The 28,000-nt window shown below is 45.8% G+C and overlaps 2 protein-coding genes across 2 annotated transcripts; one reads left to right on the top strand and one right to left on the bottom strand.

Moving 5' to 3' along the window:
* The first annotated feature begins 381 nt into the window (after positions 1-381).
* spg7 (SPG7 matrix AAA peptidase subunit, paraplegin) lies at positions 382-8,640 on the top strand. The gene is made up of 17 exons (XM_036543615.1): positions 382-941; positions 1,193-1,295; positions 1,412-1,501; positions 2,086-2,327; positions 3,000-3,139; positions 3,658-3,760; positions 3,916-4,041; positions 4,164-4,326; positions 4,626-4,799; positions 5,211-5,335; positions 5,498-5,600; positions 6,079-6,189; positions 6,307-6,422; positions 6,832-6,988; positions 7,093-7,256; positions 7,356-7,433; positions 7,893-8,640. Exons 1-17 carry the CDS (start codon positions 690-692, stop codon positions 8,106-8,108), a joined length of 2,463 nt encoding a protein of 820 aa, XP_036399508.1. The 5' UTR covers positions 382-689; the 3' UTR covers positions 8,109-8,640.
* Positions 8,641-9,345: 705 nt separating this feature from the next.
* Positions 9,346-26,369, bottom strand: cdh15 (cadherin 15, type 1, M-cadherin (myotubule)). Its single transcript, XM_036544309.1, has 14 exons — positions 26,230-26,369; positions 18,334-18,510; positions 17,748-17,903; positions 16,776-16,920; positions 16,185-16,366; positions 15,864-15,992; positions 15,300-15,485; positions 14,631-14,875; positions 14,059-14,201; positions 13,443-13,676; positions 12,800-13,039; positions 12,100-12,242; positions 11,483-11,677; positions 9,346-11,001 (listed from the first exon to the last, which is right to left on the bottom strand). The coding sequence occupies exons 1-14, from the start codon at positions 26,281-26,283 to the stop codon at positions 10,801-10,803; spliced, it is 2,430 nt and encodes an 809-aa protein (XP_036400202.1). The 5' UTR covers positions 26,284-26,369; the 3' UTR covers positions 9,346-10,800.
* Positions 26,370-28,000: the final 1,631 nt, after the last annotated feature.

The following is a 28,000-nucleotide window of genomic DNA, read 5'->3' as shown; positions in this document are numbered from 1 at the left end:
AGAAGAGAAACAAGATTAATATTTGCGTGATAAGGGAACCTCTTCAAACGAATAGATCCACTGTGTAGAGTAGAGTTTCCTGCTCATTTTAAATCTTGCCTTAATTTCCTTGTCAACTGAGGATCCGCATATGCATAACCTATTATTATCGTTAATGTTATTTAAAAGTACTATTTTAATATGAAACGCTGTCAGGATCATTTATAGCAGATATATTTCAGAGTGGTTCGCATGTAATTTAGCCAATCTGGTTAGCGAATCAGTCAGAGGATACGGTGTTTTTTTTTTTTTTTAGATTTTCGCAAAGCTCGGCGCACGTACTGATGACGTCACAAAGTTGAAAGGTTACCAAATTGACTACCATTTTGTGGTACGGTGATATTTAATATGATTTACGTCAGTGGTTGTTATAGAATGTAATTTGGTCTATTTATTTGATTAAACACATGTTAATACGTTTTAGCCTGTGAGTTAGCTATAGTTCAAACAAAGGTGAAAGTTCGCATTAGTGGGAGGGGTCTGTTTGTGATTGAATAACATTGTCCTACAGACACTAGCCCGTTAAGCAAGCTGGCAACGTCATTTCTCTAGCAAAGTCAGATATTTACAGTTTCGGACAGTCATGGCATTCAGTAATCTTACTAGCAGTCTTTCTTAAAATCGTGCGTAACAGTGTAGTATATTTCACCATGGCTGCGTTGCTGTTGCAGCTGAACGGCAGATCGTGCAGAAATATTAGGAGTAGGTCCATTTGGACCTTTTCGCCGAGCAACAAAAGCCGGCACTTTGGGAGTGTGAATGCTTTTAGGAGCAGCAGGAAAACAGTGCAACGTTTGGCACAGGAATCTATCTGTGAAAACTGCAAACTTTCCAGAGATTTAGTTTTTTTACGACCGTATTCAAAACAACAACTTCATGGCGTCAACACTGGAATTATACAGGTAATGGACATAGGTCGCCACAGTTGCTTTGTCATGATACTGTAGCCAACGTTAGCTATTTTGCTACATCCATCAAGCACGTAGCAGTTGAAATGTGTATGTTTTGACAGCTGTTGACACCCGCTTCAGTTCAATAGTGTTCACGGATTGCCTGTCGAGGAGAGTAGCAATGTTACATATAAACCAAGTGTCATGTGTTTCTCTATATGTTGCGTGTTCGGACTTTATTATGATATTTTTTTCCTTTACAGCAAGTTCTCTACCGACCACTAAGCCCTAGACTGCTAGGCGTGAGCAAAACGTTATTTAGAAACCAACTGATCAAAAATCCAGTTGGACTGTGGAATATTTTAGGTAAGTCTGGATCATTTGTAAGGAAACAGGCAAACCTTAATACTCGCGGCAGCGCCTCTTTTTGCCCAGGGAAGGGTAATTGATACACCCACGAGTAACTGATTTTGTTGTTTTAGGCGCCACAAAACATTTCAGCACTTCCCAGTGTAAACAAGACAAAAACAAGAGTGATGGCCCCAAAGGGAAAACCCCCGAGGAAGAGGAAGGTAAAACAACAAAAAACACTCAACGATGGATTTCACAGAAGCCCTTCACAGAGCTTTCGTAGACCTATCTATAAGTGCTGACTGAACGTTCGACACACACATGAACAAAAACAGACTGAGATGTGATGTGATGTCATAAGTGATATCACCATGACATTCTGATTTGGCATGTTGGTCTCATGTCACATAACGCTGATGGTTTATGTCATTTGGCATAAGTTTGAAGGGGTTTCCTCTGGGATGCCTTGGTGCTCCCACAGCTCAAAGACATGCAGTGTTTGTTAATCAGCATTTCTGCATGTCCTCAGTCCTATGATGGGCCTTTGCCCAGAATGTAGTGCCACCGTGTGCCTTATGCCTGCTAGGTTTGGGTATTTAGGACTGTTTGATGGGATAGGGTCAGCCATCAGCTAGCGGCTGCTGGCGCTGCTAAAGAGACCTACAGTGTAACATGCTAGATTTCAGCTTCCAAGCTGGGGGTGCTTGTGCTGTTAGGTGCATGCTGGTATTTGTAGTCCAGCAGGGCTGGCGGTGGGTGGAATGTGTAGTTCCCGGTTCCCGCTGAGCTGCCTGTCCCCTCACAGAGGATAAGAAACGGCGGGAGCGGGAGGACCAGATGTACCGGGAGCGGCTGCGCATGCTCTTCATCATCGCCCTCATCATGAGCCTGCTCAACACTATCAACAGCAGCGGCGGCAACATCTCCTGGAACGACTTTGTCAACGAGATGCTGGCCAAGGGGGAGGTGGCGCGGGTGCAGGTGGTGCCGGAGAGCGACATCGTGGAGATCTACCTGCACCCTGGGGCCATCATTTTCGGCAGGCCTGTATGTGATCCACACACACACACACACACACACAAATATACAGCACATATACTTATACCACTCCTCACCCACACTCCCCTGTCAGACCAGAATCTGCTTATTATCACCTAATGTTATGCAGCATTGTGCTGTATCTCTGTAGATCTGGGATTAGTCTTTGCTTGTTCACCAGCTGAGCTAAGGTCTGTAGTCATTACTGTTTAACAGGCAGTTGGTGTTTGTATGTGCACATACGGACTCTTTCACGGCCCAAAATGGAATTGCTCATTGTGAGATGAGCAGTTGTGTTATAGTTGTATGACAATCAGTCAATTAGGCTGGAAGTGACCTGCGGTCAGTATGACACATGAACTGGTCTTCCCTTCACTTGGTCTTTGGTTATGGAAGATTTCTGTTTTTACGGGGTCAATCTCTAAAACATAGCCCTGATGCGAGTGTGATGTTGAGCCAATATGATGAGTTGGCTCATGGTCATTGTTACAATTCGTCAAACACGGAATAGATCCGCTCCAATGTAAGGGAACACCAACTGTCTCACACTAAGGCACATGAAATCATCTGAGTTTTAGACATGCTGTGGACCGTTCCTGTCGGGAGGGGTTAGCCCAGCGCAGTCTGGTGCATAAGTATAATGTCACAGTGACCGAAATGATGGCTCTTGCACCTCCGCAGAGGCTGGCCCTCATGTACCGCATGCAGGTGGCCAACATCGACAAGTTCGAGGAGAAGCTGCGGGCGGCGGAGGAGGAGCTCAACATCAGCTACAAGGACAGGATCCCTGTGTCCTACAAGCGCACTGGCTTCTTTGGGAAGTGAGTACAGAGTGTACCACCACGGGCTAATCCAGATCTTATACAAGCTTCTCTATGTTAATGAAATAAAAGATTGGAGCTCTTATAAGAAAGCTGACTTTGTTTATTATCTTGTCAAAGTGCGGTGTCCTAAAACATTAGATTAGATTAGAACAGCATTCAAACATGCATCACAGAACACAAGAAAATTATATATATATATATAGGTATGTATCTCCTTGCACTGGATTAGTAACACGGAACATATCTGTTGCTATAAAAGCAGAAAAAGCTGTTTTTTTATTTCTCTTATCCGTGTTTGAGAAGTGTTGAGGCTAGTTGTTCTTGATAATGCGTCCCAATGCTTATGTAAATAGCTTCTGTTAAGAGAAAGCGCACTCTCCTCTCTCTTCTTTTCAGCTGTCAGAAAAGAAAACAGTCTTTTGAAATGATGACTGAATAGCCTCCACTCTTTAGCATGCTACTGTGTGGCAGTAGTAGCGCTGTGTTAAAATGTTTGTTCTGTGTTGCTGTTGTAGTGCTCTGTATGCACTGGGCATGGCGGCCATTGGAGTGGCCGTCTTGTGGTACATCTTTCGCCTGTCAGGCATGGGTGGCAGAGAGGGGGGATTCAGCGCATTCGTAAGTACGACCGTGGATGTACCACCAGAAAGGGTTGCACTGCATGTATATCCCTCTGCCTTTCTGCGTTTATATGGTGGCTTCTCAAGACGTGCCGTCACCAGCAGGAGGTCGGAGGCCCCCGCTCTGACACATAGTCTCCCTGCGCTCCACAGAACCAGCTGAAAATGGCCCGCTTCACCATCGTGGATGGGAAGTCCGGCAAAGGCGTGAGCTTCAAGGATGTGGCGGGGATGCACGAGGCCAAGATGGAGGTGAAGGAGTTCGTTGACTACCTGAAGGTGAGGAGCTGAGGACAGCGTGACCACGTGAAGCAGGCTGCATGAGGGGATGGAAGAGGTGAACAGCGTGCAATGTGGCAGTGCGCTAGCCATGACTCTGTGCTTCCTTCCTCTTTTGGTAGAACCCAGACAGGTACCTCCAGCTGGGTGCCAAAGTGCCAAAGGGCTCCCTCCTGTTGGGGCCCCCTGGCTGTGGCAAGACTCTGCTGGCAAAGGCCGTTGCCACCGAGGCCCAGGTTCCCTTCCTGGCTATGGCAGGGTCAGAGTTTGTGGAAGTCATTGGGGGTGAGTTTGCGGCCTTATTTTAATTTTGTAAGAGAGCGGCAGTCTGCCTAAGATCTGACTGAGAACAGTAGAAGTCACTGTCATTCTGTAGCGCTTCTCTTCCTATTAAAGTAGAATGATGTAGTCTTTCAATGACAGACATGAAGCAATAAAAGTGAGTCAATACTAGCAACATAACGCTTCAGTGTGGTGTCACATTATTATTTGTGCAGTCATGATATGCTTTAGGAAGTGCAGCCTTGCTGATGTGGTGTTTGCGTTGCTGGAACGGGCGTGACATGGGCATCTCCTCCGTGCAGGGCTTGGCGCTGCCAGGGTGAGAAGCCTGTTCAAGGAGGCTCGCGCCCGTGCCCCCTGCATCGTCTACATCGACGAGATCGATGCCGTGGGGAAGAAGCGCTCCAACAACATGTCGGGTTTCTCCAACACCGAGGAGGAGCAGACGCTCAATCAGCTGCTGGTGGAGATGGATGGTGAGCAGAGGAGGCTTTCCCCTTGACCTGTCAGTGTATCGCCCCCTTAAAAACTTTCAGAGAAACATCTTCATTACTGATGACAGTAAAAGATGGCCATCAATAAGATCAAAAGGAAAATCGAATCCTGCCGAGCCTGGATGTATTTTCTTACAATTAGGTTTCACCACTGTAATCTCAGCATTCCAAAATATCCATGCAAATTGATAATTTGCAAACAAGTCTTTTTTTTAGTTTTTGGTTGCAATGAGGTTGTCCTGGAAGTTGTGGTGTCTCTGTCTTACTATGTGGGTGAACAACTACCCGGAAGTAACAAGAGTACTTTTGATTTACTAGATGGCAAAAGAGCAGATCAGAATCCACCAGAGTAGTCACAGCCCCTGAACAGGCACATGTTCTTGTCTGTTTAAGGGATGGGAACCACAGATCACGTGATTGTCCTGGCTTCCACGAACCGGGCGGACATTTTAGACAATGCCCTGATGAGGCCAGGGAGGTTGGACAGACACATTTTCATCGACCTCCCCACCCTACAGGTACTGGCCCTTCCACTTTCTCAGGAAACATCCAGCAGTGTCCCACGTAACTCTGCAGAGGAAGTGCCTTTGTTTTATAATACGCCTGATGTGGTCATCTGAGGCTGACGCCCTGTGTGTGTGTGTGTGTTTGTGTGCATGTTTGCATGTTGCTGTCTGAAGGAGAGGAGAGAGATCTTCGAGCAGCACCTGAAGATCTTGAAGCTGACCCAGCCTGCCAGCTTCTACTCGCTACGCCTGGCTGAGCTCACCCCGGGGTTCAGCGGTAAGATGGGCTTCTATTTCATATTGTGGGGCTGCAGTGTAGCATAGTGGTTAAGGAGCAGGACTCGTAACCGAAAGGTTGCTGGTTCGATCCCCGCTGGGACACTGCTGCTGTACCCTTGGGCAAGGTACTTAACCCACGGTTGCCTCAGTAAATATCCAGCTGTTTAAATGGATAACATTGTAATGAACTGTAACCTATGTAAGTCGCTTTGGATAAAAGCGTCTGCCAAATGAATAAATGTAAATGTAAATATTGTAATACCTGTGTGTGTCTGTGTGTGCACACTGGAGACAGACCATAAAAAGGTAAACTGTTCATAAATGTAGGTGCCTGTGAATGAAATAATTCTCAGAGGACCCGACGAAGGAGCACTGGATTGTCATGCACTGTAGCTTGCAGTGCGCTGGATGTGTGGTGTTTTTCGTGAGATGAGAGGAAAGTAACTCCTCTGACTGCTGAGTTTCCCGCTCCCCAGGCGCCGACATCGCCAACATCTGCAACGAAGCCGCGCTGCACGCTGCCAGAGAGGGCTTCAAGTCCATCCACACCTTCAGCTTCGAGTACGCCGTGGAGAGGGTGATTGCAGGTGTGGCCCTCTGACATCAGTCACCTCCACATAGCACTGTGACCAACGTGCACATTCATCACAAACGCATAATCTGTGTGTGTGTGTGTGTGTGTGTGTGTGTCTGTGTGAGTACAGGGAGCGTGAAAAAGAGCAAGATCCTGTCCAAAGAGGAGCAGAGGGTGGTGGCGTTCCATGAGTCAGGGCACGCCCTGGTGGGCTGGCTACTGGAGCACACAGAGGCTGTGATGAAGGTGAGCTCTCTGAGCCCTCAGAGCACACACGTCAGCTTTCTGAAAACTAACAGAATACGACAGGGTTAGTACAGAGTCACACCGAGGAACGGGTACTGACACAAGTCTGAAGTCAGCGAACGGTACTCACCAATCGCAAGGGTGTTTCTCCTCTCATTCCACCAAATATTTAACCCCTACCGTTACCAGCTCTGCTACATCAGGCAGCCACGTTTACACTGGCCAGTATATGATAGGAGTTGAGCCTGCGTGCTGATTGGACAGCATGTTTGTGAAACACTGAACCCGTAACATGTTGGTCATGAAGGATGTTTCTGGTTCTGCAGCAGTAATGTTAGAAGTGAGAGGATGTTGTGCGGAATAAGTGACAAAGCTGCTTTTAAATCTTTACCGCCACCGTGTCTGCCAGGTGTCCATCGCGCCCCGCACCAACGCCGCCCTCGGCTTTGCCCAGATCCTGCCCAGAGACCAGTACCTCTTCACCAAAGAGCAGCTGTTTGAGAGGATGTGCATGGCTCTGGGCGGACGAGCCGCTGAGGCCATCACCTTCAACAAGGTCACCACAGGTACGGCTGGCTCACCTGCATGCGCTTCCACTCCAGGTGAGCGTCACCTGCTCCTCTTCTGGAGGACCTGAGAAAGGTGTGTGACGCGCTGCTGTGTCCCTCAGGTGCCCAGGACGATCTGCGGAAGGTGACGCGCGTGGCCTACTCCATGGTGAAGCAGTACGGCATGGTGCCCAGCGTGGGCCAGGTGTCATTCCCGGACACGGAGGAAGAGGGCGCCATCGGACGGCGGCCCTTCAGTCAGGGCCTCCAGCAGCAGATGGATCATGTGGGTGACTGCTATCCAGAAAACGGAAGCCATCAGTATTGACAGGGGTGGTTTATTTCTGTCTGATAAAAACTGGTCTCCGATACTTTTCCTTTTCAGGAGGCGAAGATGCTGATTGCCCGCGCGTACAGGCACACAGAGAAACTGTTACTGGATAACAGAGACAAACTGATACTAGTAAGTGATTCTGTGTCCTTGTTCTCTCCGATTACTTCCCGCTGCTCTTTGGGAATGAAACACAGGATGTGAGCAAGGCAGAGGCTTATTTTAGCATTGCACAGTCCTGTGATTTTCACTGTGTGTGTTCTCAATTTATAAACACAGTTTTTTTTTCCTTTTGGGTTCTCATTTGGCCAACACACTGATTTCCCCTGTGTGTGTTTTCATTTGGCCAGAATAACTGATTTTCCTAGTGTCAGGCGCTCATTTAAACAGAACCTATTCTCTCAGTATGTGTTCTCATGTCTCTGTCCTCATTTGGCCAGCTGAGTGATTGTCTTATGTGTCTCCTCATTTATCCACTACTGGTTTTATTTGTGTGTGTTCTCAATTGTTCAACACTGATTTTTTTTTCACTGTATGCATTTCCATTCATCAGGCACTGATTTTTTTTCCCCTCCCCGTGTGCATTTTCAGTTGGCCAATGCGCTTCTGGAGCGGGAGGTGGTGAACTACGACGACATAGAGGCCCTGCTGGGCCCCCCGCCTCACGGGCCCAAAAAGATGATCGCCCCGCAGAGCTGGATCGAGGCAGAGAAGGACAAGCAGGACACGGGGGAGGATGAGACGCCCAAGCCCAGACGCCCCCCTCCCAAGGAGGAGGATGAGGACCTGAGCCTAAGGCCTGCCTAATCAGTCCCGCAGCTCCCAGCAGCCCCTGCGGGTCTCTGTAGCTGCCCACAGGGCCTGTAGAAACTCTAAACGTGTGACCCTATAGGTTTGCAGTGTGGTTGGATATTCGCTGGTATAAAGAGCGGCTGTGACATGGCCTGATAGGCTGCCCATCCCTGCTTCTGTGCTCTGTTTGGAGATTTCCTGTAGGCAGAGCTCGACAGAGCTGTTAACCCTTTATGGCCCAAGTCCTGCATCGCCAGGACGTGAATGTACTCAGTTGTATGTGTTAAGTTTTAAATAGTTTTCTCTGAGCTGCTTGTATTCCAAGGGATCATGTTAGACACCGAAATAAAGCCTGGTGTTGCGGCCCATATCAGACAAGGAACTGCAAGGTAAAGGCGTGAAAAACGAGACCTGCTCTGCACCTACCCAAATATTTACAGTCGGGACAAATTTACTCTGCGACAGGCACGGGTGGTCAGAGAAGAAGCCAACAAGAGTGCTCACCCAGATGGGCACTTTTGTAAAATTAATTTAAATAATTTAACTATCAGCAAGGAGTATCCAATTATTTTTTCCATCTCCCTTTCTCCTTAGTCAGTCTGACGTAAGGATATTCTAAGTATTGAAATGTATTCTAATTCAATAAAAAGGATTCATTTTGATACGTTCATGAACATATTTTAACTTTCTTGATGTTTACGTATTGCATTTAATTGCCAGGAAGGTGCTTATTGACACTATGAATTAATCTCACATGGCTGAAGCATGCTGCGTGTTTCAGGGCCTCTGAACATAGCATTTTAAGGTGGGTTTTGACCATGCAATGAAATGTTTGGCTCTGAGCCAAAGTTATTCACTGTTGAGAGCTTTAATACTAGAATGAAGCGTGTACTTCATGTAAATATTACAAAATCAAAATTATTTATTAAATCTGGAAAGAGAGTAATATTTTTTCAAGACATTATCATAGTATTAATTTCAAAAATGAAGAAGAAATTACATGTTAAACATATACTTGACATATTTGCAAACATTAGTTTTGCATTCAGGCATGTCTGAAATTACTTTCGGTGCTGAATCCTTGAAAATAACCTGAAATGTGATGAGATCATTCTCTCCTTTCACAACATTAATGTAGTACAGTAAGATAAAAATTAACTAAACAGAATTTTCAATTAACAGTAAATACATTTATTCACATGTATAATTATAAAAACTGTTGAAAGTATTAAAAACAATACAAACATTTATGGATTTGATTAATTCCTGGGATGAAACCAAATGCAAATATTGTTGTTCTGCATTCCAGTGACAGACCTACACAGCAGACCTAAACTCAGTGCTGAACCTGTGTGGATTCTGGTGTACTTCCTCTGCAGATAATCTGCTTCTGGTTATCATATTTATTGCTCATTTGCCCTTGATTACATTCGTTGTTCATATGTTACTTTGCATGGTTCCATGACCAGAAATAATCAGTGAATCTAAAGACAAGCGGATACTAGATACCCTCACCTTTGAAGTGAGGTCACCACCATTTTATGGTGAAATAGATACCATCATTGCTAATCCAAATGATCCTACAGGTAAACGGGGCAAACTCCATTTTCTGTTGCATTTTTTTTTGTTTTGTTATGTTTGAGGAGGTGGGACCATTCACTCGCCGTTTTGTGTTTTACTAATGTTTAATATTAATATTTAACAAGTCAACTCGAACAAACTCCATGTCACTCCATCCACCATCTTTTTCCTTCACCTCACCCCTGTCCTCACCCTGTCCCGCATCAGAATATGCACAATGTAAGCTGCGTAATACACTCTGCATGAGCATGTCTGCTAAGCATATATGTGTACAGTAATGCTTATTAGGTTTACAGCTGCCCCGCCCCTGCCCTTCCCCCAGTCTTGCATCATCTGTCTGCAAGCCCCGCCCCCTCTCCCTCCTGGAACAGGTGGATGGTCCTCTCACCACACAATTCAGAGCTGCCAACCACACAAAAGTTACATTTAAAACCAACACTGCCTGTAAAAGGGTACATAAAGAGCAGCTGAGACCATGAGCATGGTCAGGCGGCCTATAATTTTTATGATGATTACTGTGTGGTTTTGCAGTCTAACGCAACCGGAGAATTTGGCGGAAAAATTAATGAAAGCAGCCGTTTCTAGGATCTTTTTCCTTCCTGTCTGTGAAAAATGCTTCGGGCCTGTTTTGTATGAGGAATAAGATGATGAAAGCCAAGGCAACTGTGTCCAAGAATTGCCACCCTGCTACCATTATCACCAAAAATCACACCCCTCAGGATAATTCTCAACAACATCTCCCAGCTAGCACAACAAAGGTCAAAGGCCGCGTCAGTCTTACCCCGGTGTGCACCTGTCATGTCAGAGCGTGTCAGAAAAAGAAGCCTGAAAAACTGAATGTCTCTGATATTCAATCATGTGGAAAGCAGTGACCTTTACCAGTGTGGGGAGAGTGAAGTAACAAAGAACAATGTTACAGCTGGAAGGACCAGCACCACACGTGTGTCAGAACAGTCCCATCATAGGATAGGGTATGGAGGGGTGCATTGTGGCTCAACTGTCCAATAAAGAGGGGTGAGATCTGGTTCCTCTCCAGTGGGGGACATTGAGAGTGGCAGGTACTGGGTGCGAGGGGTAACACGAGGTGCGGGGGTGAAAGTGTTAATGAGCATGCGTGGGGCCTCCTTTAGCGAGGGCCATATAGGTCAGCCAGCTTCCTGAAGCGCGGCCCCCAGTCGCTGAGGTAGTCGTAGTCCTGGTCATCATCGGAGCTGCGGGAGGCGATGGAACTCAGGGTCCCGGCCAATGAGCCGTCTCCCTCGTAGTCGTAGATCAGGGCGGTGTCGTAGGGCGGGACGTTGGGGTCGTTGTCTGCTGCTTTCAGGCCCTGCAGACACACAACCAAAATCACCAACTCATCCTCAGGTAATCACGCTCCAGCAAAACCTATAGGGTGATGGTGAGTTCCATTCTCATTAATCACGTGTAGAACTCTTCTCCACATGGTTATAGTGCATACAGTACCAGTCAAAAGTTTAGACACAATATTTTCCCCATTTTAGAATAATAGTAAAGACATCAGTACTAGACACAGATGGAGTTATCCAAAAAAGTGTTAAACAAATCAAAACTACTTTATATTTGAATTATTCAAAGTATTCAAAACTGCACTATTTATATTTGTCTGAGAAACAAATTTCAAGTATTTCAGCATAAGTCTAGATCGAAGTGTCATTGAATGTATGTTTTCCATTATCTTAATCGGGTGTGTCCAAACTTTTGGCTGGTACCGTAATTCAAAGAGCGAACTCCAACCCCCCGACCGCCGCCCCCCCCCCCCCCCCCCCCCGGCCGCCACCTGCTCTTACATCATTTATGAAGTCTTGGATGTCAGTCGGGTCTGCCGGGGGTTTGCGCGGGTACGAGGGGGTTTGAAAACTCTGAGGCGCATCTTTCCTGCGGGGCTGCTTCCCCTTGGGGAGGGCGGAGACTGGTGACGAGAAGGAGGCTGGGGGCGGGATGAACTGATTGGGGTTCCTCAGCTGTTCCATGTTGTAGGCGTTCTGGGTAGGGATAGCCATGTAGTTTCATCAGTAAGAAGGGGCACTCTCTCATAATGTGAAGAAAGGCAGTCATCAGGTAACCGGTGCTTTTTAATTGTGTCGTATATACAATATCTTCTTTAAATAAATGTAATAATAATAATAATAATAACAAACAATAAAAACAATAGTAAGTAATTTTCTACATTAACTTAATAAAAAATGACCAACTTTTTCCATTGAATGCCTCTGTGCTAAATTAAACTGACTACTGTGCAAGCAGTTTCTTTTAAACTTAGACTACAAAGACATCTATGGTCTTTTACTAACTACCAATATCCATTCCTTATTGCGTCGCTGTGTATTACTGAACCTCTGAACTCAGGAAAGGGGATCGTGTGGAGACTGTAATGGGGAATAGGGTAGATAATCTGGGGCCAGACCTCATCTTCTTCCCCTCCTCCCTGCTCGTCGTAGTTCAGGACGTTGTCACGGACATCATCGTCCGACACCCCGACTAGAAGCCCTGTCTTTTTGACTGCATGTCGCCTGCAGTTACCCACAGCCACCACTAGGAGCAGCAGTACTACAGGAAAAGAAGGGAAGTAAGAAAACAGATTTAATTTTATTAGATACAAGCTCACGCAGCATTTCCTCATTGTGGAACTGTCCGGACAGAATGCATCCAATTTTTCTGGCTTGTAATGCACATGTATATCGGCTGCATCTGAGCATGTGTAAGTCTATATTTTTTTATCTATTTTCTGGCATTATGCACAGATAGTTTCCTTTGTTCAGAATTCTTTTTGCTGCTAAATACGTCCACAAGCCATGATTATGTCCATTACATAATGTTTTGTATGGCTGTCATCACACATCAATACCATCATTACCTTACGCCCATGCTATTTGAAATGCATTTTAATATGACAACAAGATTTCCACAGAAGTAAATTTCCCTCAACTTCTCTGGGAGGACAGCCATCTGTTATCTGACCTACACCAGTAATAATGCTCAGCTCCCTTATAATCTACCAGTCAAGGCACATTTTTTCCATTGCTCCATGATGGAAAATACATCTGTATGCAGTATGGCATGGTAGTGTCTCTGTGTTTGCGTGAATGGACAAAATTAGCACTTACACAGAAAGAGCAAAATGCTGCCAATAATGACCAGGAGGGCGGCGAGACTGAGCCCCACCCTTGAGGCAAATAATGGCGCGGCCACGGCCTTGCAGTGACCGACTATGCTGCACTCACACACGGTCACGTTGACGTAGTTGAGGGCGGAGAGGGTGGGCGTGCCCGAATCGGACAGCAGGACAGGGATGAAGTACAGGCCAGACTCCAGCTCTGTCAGAGACTGCAGAACAGCATGGGTTTCTGAAAGAGAGAGGGAGGGAGAGAGAGAGAGAGAGAGAGAGAGAGAGAGAGAGAGAGAGAGAGAGAGAGAGAGAGAGAGAGAGAGAGAGAGAGAGAAGCAAGGAGAAAGAGAAAAAGAAATAAAAAATGAGAAAGTAGGTAGCAGGGAGAAGATAAGAGAAAGAAAAAAGGTTAAGTTGGAGAGACAAAGGGAGAAGGAGAGAGATGGAAACAATGAGATGAAGGGAGGGTTAAGGGAGAAAGGGATAGACACAAACTGCAAACAGTCACAATTGCCTCAACACACCTGAAATTGGCCTTTCTTAAAGCAACATACGAGTCTCATACATTTTCACCGGGTTTGATACTACCTTGCGACACTGTGCTCATGTTGAACTATGCGCGGTTTTCGCTGGGCTCCTACCGTTCATCTGGATGATGGTCCAGTTGAGGGCTGCGGGAGAGTTGCTCGGCAGCCTGAAGAGGAAGGGCGCGGCTTGAGGGGGCAGGTCTTCATCCACAGCGGTCAGCACCAGCACTGGGGGCTCCTCCGCATCCCTGCACATGGTGCCAGTCACAGGGACAAGCTGGGGGGCGAAGTCATTGGTCTCCCTCAGTTTGAGCTCCACGGTGGCGGTGGAGGAGATGCCGCCTGCGTCTGAGATACACACACACACACACACACACACACACACACACACGCCGATCAATGCCTTGCTTCCTGTCTTTTCAAATCGATTAAGCACCATACTGTCACTAGTTTGAGTCTTGTACATGCTAACAACAAATCCCCAGTGGATACTGTAAAGAGCACTAGATGAAGCTTTTCACAGATTCTGGGATAGGCTCACTGTTACTAGGTGAGCTCTCTTTACAGTATTCTCATAAGCAAGAGATAGAGATGAACAGAAAACCCAAAAGAGAAAACAAAGAGCTAATGTCTTCCCACAGAGTGCGACTCAGATTACACTCCCACTGAACTGGGGCCAGTTTGTTTCAGGCTCTCAGCAGAAAGCTAAAGGAGATCGTCGGGTCCTCACCCATGTCTGACACTTTGATCCTTGCAGTGTAGATGTTGTTTTTGACGTGTGGTGAACGCAGACTGAACTTCTTTCTGGCGGTGATTTTTCCGGTCTGCGGGTTAATTGCAATCCACCTCTCAGGGTCGTGCTCGACTTCAAACCTGATCAGACGACCGTGTCATAAAAATAAAGAATTTTCATGTAGTCCGTATGGATTACATCATGCATACTATATAATGGTCCCCAAACGCACAATTTTGCTTTAACAGAGAGAAAGCGTGTGATATCTGTTATCAACCAAGGTGTGCATTTTTTAATCTCAATTATGTACGGAACATTTAACATCATAAACAACATGTAATGTATGCAGCAACTTATATCTAATATATCCAATTATACATATAATATTTTATAATTAAGTATAAAAATGACATAAATATAAACAGATCCAGTATATACAATCATATACTCAATAAGATGTAAGAAAGTGGGAACGCTTTCCTGGATGCAGACTATGGTGACGAGGTGTTAAGTGCTAGGGTGAAATGCAGTGTTCTGTGGATGCTATAGGCTGCCACAGGCAGTCAAACCTGAGTTTCGCATTATCTGCATCATCTGCGATGTCTTGGGCCAGCACCGTGCCAGGGTCCACTGACTCCGGGACGTCCAGCTTGATGGGGTCCACTTTGAAACGAGGTGCCTCATTTTCATTGGCTACCATGATGGTTACCGTGGCGGTGCTAACAGGTTCCTGGGTAGCCTTTGAGCTGAGAGGGATCTTGTTCTCCACAGTCAGAACCAGCTGGTATTCCTTCTGAGACTCATAGTCCAGGGGCTAGTCAAACAGGAAATGGTCAATCTGAGACGAATAACCAGAGATGAAAGAACTGAAAACCGTTAATCTGATATTTATAAAGCAGGGGCTCCATGAAAGGAAAGCCATGATGTACCTCTACGTGTGTGTGTATTCTGGTGACATTTTGGTGGAGATCAAATGCAGGATGCAGGTTCAGATGCTGGTTAAATTTCTGCCCTGGTAATTTGGCATGTAGTTCCACTCTCTACCAGTAGAGGGTGTGCAAGGAATCTAGGTAACTACATTGTCACCTGAGAGTCCAACAAAATTATCGTAATTATTTAGCTTACAGGTAACTGGTGTGGCTTGTATAGTGCTGTTTCAGTTTACAAAACTACAGAACTGGTATTAATGTGCAAACCAAAAACAAGAAACAGAAAAAAAATGAACAACATCAGCTCACCTTCACAACAGAAATGATGCCTTGGTTGCTGTCAGGGTCTGTTCGGATGGCGAAATGTCCGTACGGATCCCCCTTAGCGATGGTGTACTTGGCTCCCCAGTTTTCCGAGCCTGGCTCATCCTTATCGGTGACATTCACTCTGCCAATCTCGTCTATTTCCCTGTTCTCCACAGCGGTCATGCTGTACTGCACTCAACAGAAACAGCAACTCAACGGTTTCTAAAGGAACAGCCAAGTCAACACAGGTATACAGATTTGCTGTAAATACAGAGTCAGACTCTAATAGGTCCAGTCAACAGGCTGTTTTATGACGATCATGATGTATATTGTGACAGCAAAGAAAGTCCAATTAAATCCTATTTAAATCCTTTCAATCCTATTTACACCAAAAGATGCATATACATAAGTTGTGTAAAGCACACAGACATTTGAATATTGTAATAATTGCCTAAAAGGTTACATCTGGAGACACTGTATTACAGTAGTGACTGTTACTGATAAAGTTGTTACACGGTCAGATAAAACATGTTGAATTCCTTTATGAATATCAGTTAAGAGACTTACGGACAGAGGGGAGAATTGGGGGGCGTTGTTATTGATGTCTGTGATGTTTATGATGGCGTAGGCGATGTCTGACAGGCCTTCCCCCGACATGTCTGCCACCTGCAGCATCAGTCGGAAAGACTCCACCACCTGCAGAGGGCACAGGGCGAGCAGCACTCAGCCAATCAGAAAGGGCATGCCCCAAAACCAATGCGGCGCCATGGCAACACTGTGCCAAAGTGATGTGTCAGCTAGGCATAAAAACATGTTATGAATGCCACTTCCTGTGAGGGGTTATGTATCATGATGGGATCGGCTGAGGGGCCATAGGGCTCCGCCCACCTCCCGGTCCAGCCCGACGTCTCGGGTGTAGATCACGCCCGTCTCGTTGTTGATGCCGAACATGGTCTTATTGATGCTGAACGGCGGGAAGGACTCCTGGCCAATGATGGAGTAGCTGAGCATTGCGTTCTCCGTTTCCGGGTCGTCGGCGTCTGTTGCCGACACGTTCATGACAGAAGTGCCTGCGAGGAACCAATCAGGGAGATCATCAATCCATTAGAGCTGGAGGAGCCTCCCTGCCATTGCGTGGACATCAGTGACCATTATCCCGACACTGAGACAGCCCAGTCATTGGAGGATGCAATGCTGTCAGACTGCTCTCTATGGGCGGCAGTCTAGCATAGTGGTTAAGGAGTAGGACTTGTGACTGCTGCTGTACCCTTGGGCAAGGTACTTAACCCACAATTGCCTCAGTAAATATCCAGCTGTATAAATGGATAACATTGTAAAAAAAAAGTGACCTATGTAAGTTGCTCTGCATAAGATGGATCCACTGCACACAATGGATTACCTTAAAAGTGTATCTGCCACTGTGCGTGTCAGAGAGATAAGAAGAAAGAGAGAATGAAAGGGTGATTGATATCAACATACCCGGTATGGAGAACTCAGGAACAGAACCGACAAATTCAGGCTGTGTGAAATTGGGCCTGTTGTCATTCTGGTCCAGGACGACTATCTCGATGGTGGATGGGGTCTCCAGTCTTTCCCCACTTGATGACAGGGCAAAGGCCTTGAGCTGCGGAACAGTCAGATACAGCCATAGCCACGCCACAGTCTGTCACCCCACCAGTAACCTCTGTTTTATGTTAAACTAATAACATGTTTACTTTGTAAGATCACAAATTTTCTAGTGAAACCAAAAGTAGTTGAATAATTGATCAGTTTTGCAGCCTAAAAGGTTTTCTTGATGGTCACTGTGTAAATGGAGGATGAATATTCAGATGAGGGGAAAAACTAAGCAAAAATGAGCCTTGACATGTGACATCATTTAAGACAAAAGGTTCTGACCACTTAAAAGTTGAGTTACACTGTCATGGTCCCTTGTTTGTTCATCACTACCAACCATAACCCTGACCCTAACCTCAGTTGTTAGGCCTAAACTCAGCTCAAGTCATAACCCTGACCCAAACTGTAATCCTTACACTAACTGTTGCTATAACCTTAGCTATATCCTGAGCCCTAAAATAACTGCTGGACCTAACCCTAACCATTTACATACACAGTCACTGGCTTATCTGACAGTTCTTCATGTACTCTGAGATGAACTGGCAACAAGACAGAGACAAGCAGGGTATATAAAGGGCTGGGCTGACGGGGAGATGGGATGCAGGTGGGCAGGCAGGCAGGTGGAGGCAATCAGGTAATCGGGTGGGCGGGGACAGGGCGGAGAGCGGGGCAGGGCCAGAACACATGGGAACTGTAAACAAAAGCACATGGACGACGCTGACAGACAGGGAGAAGGGGGCTGAAGTACTGACATCTGTCCAGTGGCAGGTGTCTGTCTCTGTCTGTGTCTGTGTTTCTGAGCAATGCAGAAACGCTGGCTGTCCCCATTAGCATTACCTTGAAGCTGCTGTATTTTTCCCTGTCAAGGGGCATCTTGCTCTTGATCCACCCTGTGCGGTCATCCACTTCAAAATAATCTTTGGGGTCCTGATCCACTCCAGGGCCCTCCAGCTTATAAATCACTTCACCAACAAAAACTTTGTCCGATTTGATCTGGAGAGGAGACAAAGCAGCGTGAAGCAGGAACTGTTAAAGGACCTCTGGTCAACAGTGTGGCGTAGCAGTAAAGGGGCAGGGCATGTAACTGAAAGGTTGCTGGTTCGATTCCCGGCTTGGGCACTGCTCTTGTACCCTTGGGCAAGGTACTTAACCATTAATTATCTCAATGAATATCCAGCTGTATAAGTGGACAAAACTGTAATGTATATAAATTGCTCTCTGTGTCGGCTAAATGACAACAATATAATGTATTGTGAAGTGATTGCATGTTCACTGAAAGTGTATGAGGAGAGTGCACTTGGACCAGACATTAGTATTTTCACCTGCATTTCAGCCTATAGGATACGTGAGTAACATGATCAATAGCACATGGAACAGATATTAGTATTTTCATTTATATTTTCAGACCACAAGAGAACAGTACCTGCACCAGGTATTCAGGAGACTGTTTGCTGTTCTCTGAGACGCGGATTGGTGGAATGATCCAGTCCCTTTTCACCCTGCTGAGGCCCACACTCCCCTCACCCCCTGATCCCCCTCGCCAGGGGTACAGCACATTTGGGCTGGGCTCCTGTTCTTCCAGCTCAGTGATGCAGCCAACCTGAAGTACACCATAAAGACCCCAGTACATCTTTATGCACGTTCATAATACATACAATTAGTCTGAAACACAGCACAGAGTAATACACCTTTACACAGTGTTGAATACATGCACCTATGTATAAATATCAACTTACAAAAATACAATATAACACTTAACTGAAGCAATGCCATATGTCAGAGAGTTGTGTACTGATGAATTATCAATATGCACTTCTTTACCATAGCGGCGGAATGTTCCAAATCTGTGACCAGCTAGTCTTGGTGTCTATAATGTAGCACACCATATTGTCTGACAGGGGTGAACTGTAACATTTTGCATTTAATCTTTCCTCCGTCTCTTGTCAGGCCAAGGTAATTCAGGACATAAATCTGCCCTCTGTTATTACAAGCCTGAGTCAGATTTTCCAGCCACACCAAAGACTTCAGCCCGACTCCAAAAAGAATGGATTTGTGACGGTTGCTAATTTTAGACCATTGTCCCTCCAACAGTGATGGGTCCAGCAAGCCTCCCTCCTCCTCCAGCTTCTTGTGGAATGGTGACCCCTTGACACCCGTCTCGAATGCAGAATCTCTTGGGTGGCGCGGGGGATGTTGGCGGAGGGCGGGGGGGGGGGGGGCGGGCGGAGGCGGGCCGAGGCAGACCGAGGGGGGTCAGATTTCAATGGGGAGTGGCTGCATGACCAGGGGAGGGGCCCTCAACCCTCCCGCCCCTTTTCCTCCAGCTAACAGACACAGAAACCCCTTTATAGTTCTCAAAACTGAGACATGCATGTCTATCACTATGCATGTGTATCTATCTCTGCTTCCATGTGTAACACACATGTGCTGAATGGCTTTGCATGCTGTCTCCATCAAACCTCAGCACACTTTTTTCACCAGGAATTGAAGCTCAGTCTGTGGATGAACTGTACTGAGCTATGGCTGGTCTGTCAGAGGTTACTGGGTGTACTAATTTACATGGTTAGTGACATGAACAGTGACTGTAAATGACATTTGAGTGAGAATATATTATCAAAAAAGCCTAAAAGTCTAACCTGGAGTTCTCAGAGGACCTGCTCAAGTGAGGTACAAAAGAAAAAGTGAGGTGAAAGAGATCTCATGGATGAGAACGGATAGAAATGGCTCATCCGCTGAAGTATAGTAAAAAACAAGAAAAAATGAGAACCTCTCTGTAAAGAGGCATGCCTTCAACATTCTGGCATATTATGCCGTGTCCAGAGAATTAAACCGGAGATAAACACTCTTGAATAGTGTTAGGTGATGTAATTCTCTCTCAGTTCTCATCACAGAGTCATGATGGCTCTCCAGGGGGACACATAAGTTACAGGATCTCAAACTACTTTCAGTTAGCCCAACATTTGAAAAATTGACACCATAAAAAAATTAGTCATGTATCCTAAATGCAATGTGTGGAATTTTATATGGAATCCCTCGGTATTGCCTATTTCATGGGTGAGGTGATGTTCATGCCATACCCCATGGGGCCAGGGGTGCCTGGCAGCTTCATGGCATGCCTCTGTTCCGCTGGTGCAGAAATGCCAGCGAAAGGTTGGCATGTGCCAGCCGAATTATAGAACTAATCTTAGACTGCTCCGGCCCTTGGCGCATAGTCAGCTCTGGGCTGGTCGCCCACGGTAATGCTTGCACCAGCATGCCTTGCGGCTAGCCAGTCTCTTTTTCAACCGTTCAGAGTTGGAAGCCGAATTCATGTACCAGGTCTGCGCCGAGTAAATTCTCAAACACGAGTCCTACAGTTAAAGAGAAAAGGGTTATTCGTTCGTTTCTCCTGTTTATAACTGATGAGGAAACCCAAAACAGGTGGTGCACATCGGACACCCCGTAATGTCTTTCACAGGCCAAGAGCTGGGCCGCACAGGCCGGGTGTCACCCTATCAATTAGCTGACACGCCCAGGGTTCTCTTTAACGAGCGGGGTGACTGCCAACACACCTCCCCATGTCCTCCGTGATAGCCTGGGTGTGTTAAGGGGCCCTTTTCCAGATAGTCTTACACCAGGGCCTCCCCCCCACTGAATGTACAGTGTTTAAACGTATACAGAGAGTCTGCATCTCCTGGGGCCTCAGTCAGGGAACACTCAGCACCGACAGAGACTACAGGCTTCTACTTTTGCCGACAACAAATCATAGCAGGTTTAGAAGTTCTGCTGTGTACCCTTGCATCATTTGACATATGTTTAGATCTATGTAAAAGTACAGCAGGAATCCCCAGTCAAACGGATGGGAGCCCATTTCTCCTGCTTAAACAATGGGGTCATTGAGGCATTTAATATGTATGGATAACAACACAACTAGACTCAAACCATTTGTGTACAGTTTGGTCTTGAATGATCCTAAAGTCAATCTCAGACTCTACAAAAAGTGCTGGCAAGATGTTCTATGTGTTAATAAGTCTCTGTCTCATATCCATCATGTCCATCTGATGAGCACCTGGCTTCAGGTATGTTCTTTCTCACGAGACATCAGCACATACTTCAACAGGCTTTGCATAAATTCCAATTAGCTGCAAAATCACATCGAAGTCTTGTGTTTTTGACAGTGACGTGACCAGCTAGTGTTCCCACTACCTCACTCTGCGTACCGTATAAACGGCATGCTGATAATCTTATATTTTTTCATATGACTTGTTCAGTTTCAAACATTTGAGTCATTTGAGCTGAAAATATAACAGTCTTTCATATAATTTCATAGCTGCTGTATTCACGACAACCCATTATGAGGCCAACGCCTATTTATAGTGTTGAATTAGGTCATGCAGGAGAAAAAGCTGGAACCATACCATATCTAAGCTTTATTTGTTTACTAGCGTCCATTTACACCTTGGCTACGGGACGGGGAGGGAGAGGCAGATGGCTGTGGACTTCGGGTCCAGTTTCAGCGCAGAGTTAAGAGAGCAGACCTGACACCAGGGGTGGTGCGTACAGCAGCCACAGTTCTCTCAGATCCCTTTGCCATTGAGCAGGCTGCGCTTTTTACATCGTCACACAGCTATCTCTAGAAGCAGTTCAGTTTGTAAAAGGTCAGGTTTTTTTGCGCAGATGTGGAGGCCAACTCTGTGGTAGCTGTGAACAGCACCATTCATTCATTCATTCTAACCGCATGTTAAACAGATTTGTTTCCGTCTAACAGGAAACATGGGCATGCTATATATTTAGATTACTTCACTGGAGCTCATGTTCAAAATTATGCCCAACAAATGCTGTTGGAAGCGTTAAGCGTTTTGTTATGTTTTGATTTGTAAACACTAACGTTGCAATATGGCAGCACCATATCATGTCGTACAGTGTTACTTGTCTCCGGATTTTTTTCTCCCCTGAGAAGCGTTGCAAATTGTTACACATTATTCAGCAGAGACAAGTTTGATATTTTCTGACAATTTATGAAACATGCAAAACCCCGGTGAGTGTATTCAACAAACACAGCATTCAGTGATGATGGTAGTTGTGTGGTGGAGAGGTGAGGAGCAGGCCTTATAAAGCAAAGGTTGTTGGTTCAATTCCCAGGTGGGCCTCTGCTGTTACATCCTTGGGCAAGGTGCTTAACCCACCTTGTCTCAGTGAAAATGCCATCTTTATAAACGGATTAAGCACACAAGTCAGCCATAATGAGAGTATTTACCATGCAGGTGCAATAGTTTATAGTTAATAGGTGGGGGTTAATAGGTGGGGGCTGAAGTTCTCTCCATTCTCATGCTCTGGACTTCCCATAAGCACCTCTGTTAACTGATATACTGTGTGTTGAACACACTTCAGGATGTTGCCAGCTGTAAGAAACCCACACACATTTACGTACATGGAGGGAATTAGTGTTTACACTGAGGTGTGATAAGCTGAAGCTGTGCTGATAAAACTACCACCCGATTCTGAGAGACAAAGCCTTAACTGTTGATTTTAACAGAGCAGAAAATGCTACTGTCCTTGGCACCTGTTTTCATACTTCTGTAAGCCTGTGTGTGCCAGCCTTGAATGCACTCTTCATTTTGAGTACCTTAACAACTTCACTTCAGCTTGTTATCTGAAAAAATTGCATACCTGACCTTGTAGAATTTTTTAGTGCATTCAGCCATGGAATGTGTATGTGTGTATGTGTGTGTGTGTGTGTGTGTGTGTGTGTGTATTATATGTGTCCACTACCAAAGCTAAACACATATTTAAAGTCATACTGACACAAGTATCAAAGTTCTTGTGTTAATTTCATGCTACATTGTCAAAACTGAACTTAGCCAACATGTTGTTGTAGCCTCCAGTTTAATGAGAGACTTCATTAGGCACTGTGTCTCCAGGGAGACAAATAATTGTCCTCAGGTATGGCTAATTAAGCCCCTTGCTGAAAGACAGGTAATTGCATGCAACGTCTGGGGCACGTGGTCACCACAATCGCACGTGTGCACGATGAGCAAAATTGCTTGGGCTATCATTGCTTCTGAAATTTGTAAACAAGCAGATTAAAATCCTGGACATGATGTCAAGCCCTTGACTTCATGTGGGTGGGGCAGATTCACAGCAGTTTTCCAGTAAATGGCAGCCCCTCCCCTGCACCCCCCACATTTTCCCCAACCTCGTGCCAAAAACTTGTTCGAGCTCAACTTTTACCATGGTAATGCATTCCAGCCAGCAGTTCTCAGACTGGAAGGAGAGTGGGGAGGGGTAAATTGATGTATTCTCCCATGTTATATCTTTAGAGTACTCCCACAAAGACGAAGAAACATTTATCTTGAGCGTTAAGTGCTTTAAGCACTTTTATATTGAATATCTTTGAGGTTTTGATTATGTTGTATTGCAACTGCTGTTTATGAAAAATGTTGCCCGATCCTATCTGTTACAGCTTTGGCGCAGAAGGTCTTCCTCTGTTTAACACCATTTTTATTTTAAAATTCTGTCATCACTCCTCCTATTCATCAAGCAAATTCACACATCCAATCATCACATCAAAGCTCTTTTACAGTTCAGGTCAAGCCTTTTTTCTGCATTTACTTTAAAAAGTGCCATTGGGGTGTTTTTATCAGCAGCATCCACAGGCAGCAGATGTATCTCTTATAAATGTACTGGAAAGTGTAACTTAGGAATAATTCGCACAACACAAAGACGTTGTTGTGTCCGCTTAATGCTCTTGGGAAAGTGATGGAAGAGCCATGAGCCGGTGAGTGAAGATGTGGTCTCTGTGCTATATGTGAACTGGTCCCAGCGAATGCACGGGGAATGTCTGACCGCAAGCCTGGTAACCGCTGCCCTTTCGGCAGGGAGCACAGGTGTCGCGGCCCCTCTTCTCAGTTTCTCTCGGGAGCAGTCAGCACCTTGTTGAGTCAAGGTCGTCGCCTCACAGCTCGGTTTGAGCAGGGGTGCACGCTTGTTTTGGGTGGCCGGACTAGGACACGTCGTTTTTATTACGGGGGGCCTTGCAGGGAGAGTTTAGCCTCTGCCTCATTCCCTTTGGGCTGAAGTTCTGTTCAATTTGGGATGGAATTTTATAAAATCCCAGGGGAAGAAACACCAAAACACCCCAACCCACACCCAACCCTATTCCCTACCAAACTGATTTTTTTTTTTTCACCAGGGTTGTGACAAAACTACAGCATGCGCATTAATCTGCAAATTTTACTCAGTGAACCTGCACACTTACTTTAGCACATATCCTATAAGAATGACAGAGTAACTGTTTTGTTAACAAAAATCTACACGTCCAACCATATTCTGTTCTGAGACAAGTGTCAGTTGAGCCCTAGAAGTGCTAGAAGATGAAAGCACACCGGTTGAAGATAAAAATATTATTAAACTATTGTAGGTCTCTTTCAAAACTTTTCGCGAGCCAACTTTTAAACTAACATCAACTTTAAAATTAACGTTAAAAGTCTGACATAAAACATATAAGCATATTGTACCTTGAGTCCAAGGGATTAGATGAACCCATAGACATTCATGAAGTATGACATTCAAGGTTCCAAACTTTCCATGAAGGATTCGCTTTTTAATGCAGCTACAGCTGCTTGCAGTAACACAGCAGCGAAGAGACACACGTGAAGCTGACATTCTCCATCTGGACTGAGTGATTGTTTCCAACGAGCGATTTTCTGGTGCGGAATCAACGCCGACCGTTATACGGCTGGATCCGCGCTCACAATTTCACGGTTCCAGGGGTGTGAGACTCTTCGCTCATCGGCCTGGATTACGGAGCAGGACAAACAGCGCACGCACACATCTGGGAACAGCTGTCCAGCATCACCGCCCGTGATCAAAGGACCCGTGCTCGAGAGAGGAGAGCGCAGTCCTGCTCCATGTGCCTCCTGGACCCTCTCCGAGGACATTCCTGAGAGATTTAAACTTTGCAGGTTTCACACTTTGCGAAACGCTGACGCCCATCTATAATTTGGAATGTTATTGCAAGGGGGACCTTTGGCAACAGGGTACGGCTTTCACAGGTCAAGGCTAACTTTGTTTGACAATATTAGTATTGACCACAGCAATGAATTAATTGCTCAGGTCAATAGAATTTGTTTCATTCATGTTCACTTCCTGTTACATATAACTGGTATATGCAAACAGATCCAATACCAATAAACTGAGTAGTCTTCAGTGTCTCATCTTAAATATTTTTACGATCCAATGCCTCCACTGTCCACCTGGTGGACATGTATTTTTAACCTATGACACATTTTGCGTTGGTGTTACCATGGAACTCCCACGTATGCCTTGATGTGCAGACCTCTCATAAACCTCTGACTCAGCCTTTTTCTTGTATTTTACATTCATTTTTGACTCACTGGCCTTTCCCATAGCTCTTGATGCTCTCAAATGAAAAAGAAATTTGTTCATCTGGAGAAGGTCACAGTGCAAGAACTTCTCTTTCCGTTTGTAGTTTCTCTGTGCCTTTTATCAGTCTGTAAATGATTTGTTGGATTTATAGGAGAATTTGTGCTGTTGTTTATTCTGCAATGTGATGCAATTTGGACTGTATAAAAGAGCTTTTTCTCATCAAAACCAATTAGTACATCAGGCTGACTGAATTAATTAAACATTTTTAATTGTTAGTTTATTTTAAGTGGCAGACATTACTGAAATAAATGGCATACTGCTGTAAACAATGAAAGTAGCTGACTGAATTCGAAATTACATTGTTAATATCACAGTCTGCAGCATTATCATTTGTATAATATTTTGTAATGGTGTTGATGACAAGTGTGTTAGCCATAAAGCCATCGTATCCTCCAATAGGAAAGAAGAGGCCAGACATGTGAATCTTGAAGTCATTCTCTGCTTATTTAAGACCAGTCATGTTAAATTCATAATGATTTGCTTAGTTTAGACAGGATGTCATTATTGTTTAATACACTATTGAATACTTTGATGACTAATATGAGTTCTCTAGCATATTAATTATCTAGGATTATACATAAAACATAGAGTGCTTTTAAGGTTCGTTCACCTCTACTGGTGCTACATCAAAACTGTAATCTACCCGCTCCTTTACAACACTCCAGAACAGCAGCTTCATCAGATTCAAGAGATCAGAGGAGATGGCCACACAAAGCAGGCACCTTTGTTTCTGAGGTCAGGTGAAAGATTTGATTTAATTCTGTCTCTGATGCAGGCAGTTTATTCATCAGCCTCCCGGGGTTGCAGAAGAGGCACTGCATTGATCTATCCCCTGTGGAAGTAAAGACCAAGGAGGTAAAGTGCATGCCAAGTACAGCAAAAACCTCCTTACCTGGAAAACTGTGGCCACTAGCATCCACAGCACTGCCAGCGTCCCAGGGACCATCTTCTGCCTCTGTCTTCAGGCGTCTCACACTCTGGGATGTCCTCAGAGAGGGGGACTGTAGCTCGAGAGCTGTGTGAGGGGAGGATGAGCACTTGGAGCCAAATGTCTGGTACTGAGACCCCCTCAGTCTCTTTCCCTTTCCCTCTCTCTCTCTCTCTCTCTCTCTCTCTCTCTCTCTCCCTCTGTCCCTCTCCCTCTCCCTCTCCCTCTCCCTCTGTCCCTCTCCCTCTCCCTCTCTCTCTCCCTCTCTCTGGCCTGGGCTCTGGGCAGCTGAGTGACAGCACATGTGTACTGGGGCGTACAGGAGGGCTGAAATCCTAGCCTCAGTACACCCCCCCCTCACCACCCACCCAACCCCCCCCAGCACAGACACACATGCACACGCATACACATGCACACGCGTACGCATGCACAGACGTTTATGCCTGTGCACATGCATGTGGACATGCTCATGAAAACACACATGCACGCACACACACACACATGCACCCAGCTCCTCTTTAGGCTGGTGGGGGGGGGGGGGGTGCTGTCAGACGGACAGCGAAGCAGCCACTCCCAGTTTTGAGGGAGAGCCATTCTGAAGGACAGGTCTCAGCAGTGTCACCGACATAACAGCTCCATCCCTGACCCCACTAACCCCCCGAGTTTATCTGGCTCTTTGAGGAAGAGACAGGGGGAACCATCTTGTTTAGTTTTGGGACTGTCCAAGATCAGCCTCTGACCCTGGGTCTATTTGTTTTTCCCTCCATGAGCCATCTTTGTTTGATGATTGATACACAGCACATGGAGGCAAGATTTGCTACTGAAGCTCTTACTGAGAGGTGAGAGACTGGCCCGTTTTTTATATTCACCAATACGTGACCTGACTCTTCAGTACTGTTCTACACTAACACTAACGCAATAAGATGTCATGATTGGTCTCCTGGGGTCAAAGGCTAACCTGATTGACACGGGCATAAAGCTTTTCAACTATTATTGCCGGGGCAACCAAAAGTTTCAGCCAATCAAAGTCAGGTTTCTAAGGCAGTCAGCTGCCTGATAGGTGAGGGGTTACAGTAAAACAACGGTTTTGTCTCCCCTGCATTCATGTTAGAGGAGGCAGAAATGCAATACTGTGTTACAGTATTACAATACACGTACAGTATGATCCAGGAGCTGCTGAGAATTAATCGTATGTGACGGTATAGTTTGCACTGGTGCAGATTTCATGTTTGGGACATACGAAAGTATCAAGCACATATGCACAGGAGCGAAATCCTGACTGGCACGGTAAAGGATTTGTGTGTGTTTGTGTGTTGTGCCGTTGCCATGGTGGCATGAGATGGAGAGAGTTATAGCAGAGGAGTGGGACGCTGTGGGTGGAGTGGGGACAGATAGGTGGTTATATGCTATGCAGTGCTGAATGCAGTGAGCCGGGACAGAGAGGTAAAGGCGAGACACCTGTTTCTGTCACGCTTGGGGGACGGCAACCACAACCTGGCCCAACTCCCCCACCCCCACCCCCCTGCCAAGAAGGGACCCCAGCCCCTCATTCCCCAAACATTCCCTGGCACCGGACCGATGCACTCCCCCGCTACTCGCTACTACTGATCCAGGATCATCTTCCCCACCCCTAATCCCCACATCAACCGGTCTGGCTAAAACTTTCTACCTGATCTGGAACCAGTGCTCAGCCAGACTGTAGTTCTCTGTCTTCCTGCCAGCTCAGAAGAAGGTC

This window comes from Megalops cyprinoides, chromosome 13 (assembly GCF_013368585.1).
Source record: "Megalops cyprinoides isolate fMegCyp1 chromosome 13, fMegCyp1.pri, whole genome shotgun sequence".
Classification (NCBI taxonomy): Eukaryota; Metazoa; Chordata; class Actinopteri; order Elopiformes; family Megalopidae; genus Megalops; species Megalops cyprinoides.
Note: the sequence above shows the minus strand (reverse complement) of the source record. Positions and strands in the feature narration are given on the sequence as shown.

Coding starts and splice junctions, on each gene's coding strand:
- spg7 (XM_036543615.1), top strand. CDS start 690: ATGGCTGCGTTGCTGTTGCAGCTGAACGGCAGATCGTGCAGAAATATT. Junction 4,327..4,625: donor GTTTGTGGAAGTCATTGGGG/GTGAGTTTGCGG, acceptor TCCTCCGTGCAG/GGCTTGGCGCTGCCAGGGTG. Junction 5,601..6,078: donor GCTCACCCCGGGGTTCAGCG/GTAAGATGGGCT, acceptor CCCGCTCCCCAG/GCGCCGACATCGCCAACATC.
- cdh15 (XM_036544309.1), bottom strand. CDS start 26,283: ATGGTCCCTGGGACGCTGGCAGTGCTGTGGATGCTAGTGGCCACAGTT. Junction 14,202..14,630: donor GCAGATAATGCGAAACTCAG/GTTTGACTGCCT, acceptor TCGTCTGATCAG/GTTTGAAGTCGAGCACGACC. Junction 12,243..12,799: donor CAGCATTTTGCTCTTTCTGT/GTAAGTGCTAAT, acceptor CTTTTCCTGTAG/TACTGCTGCTCCTAGTGGTG.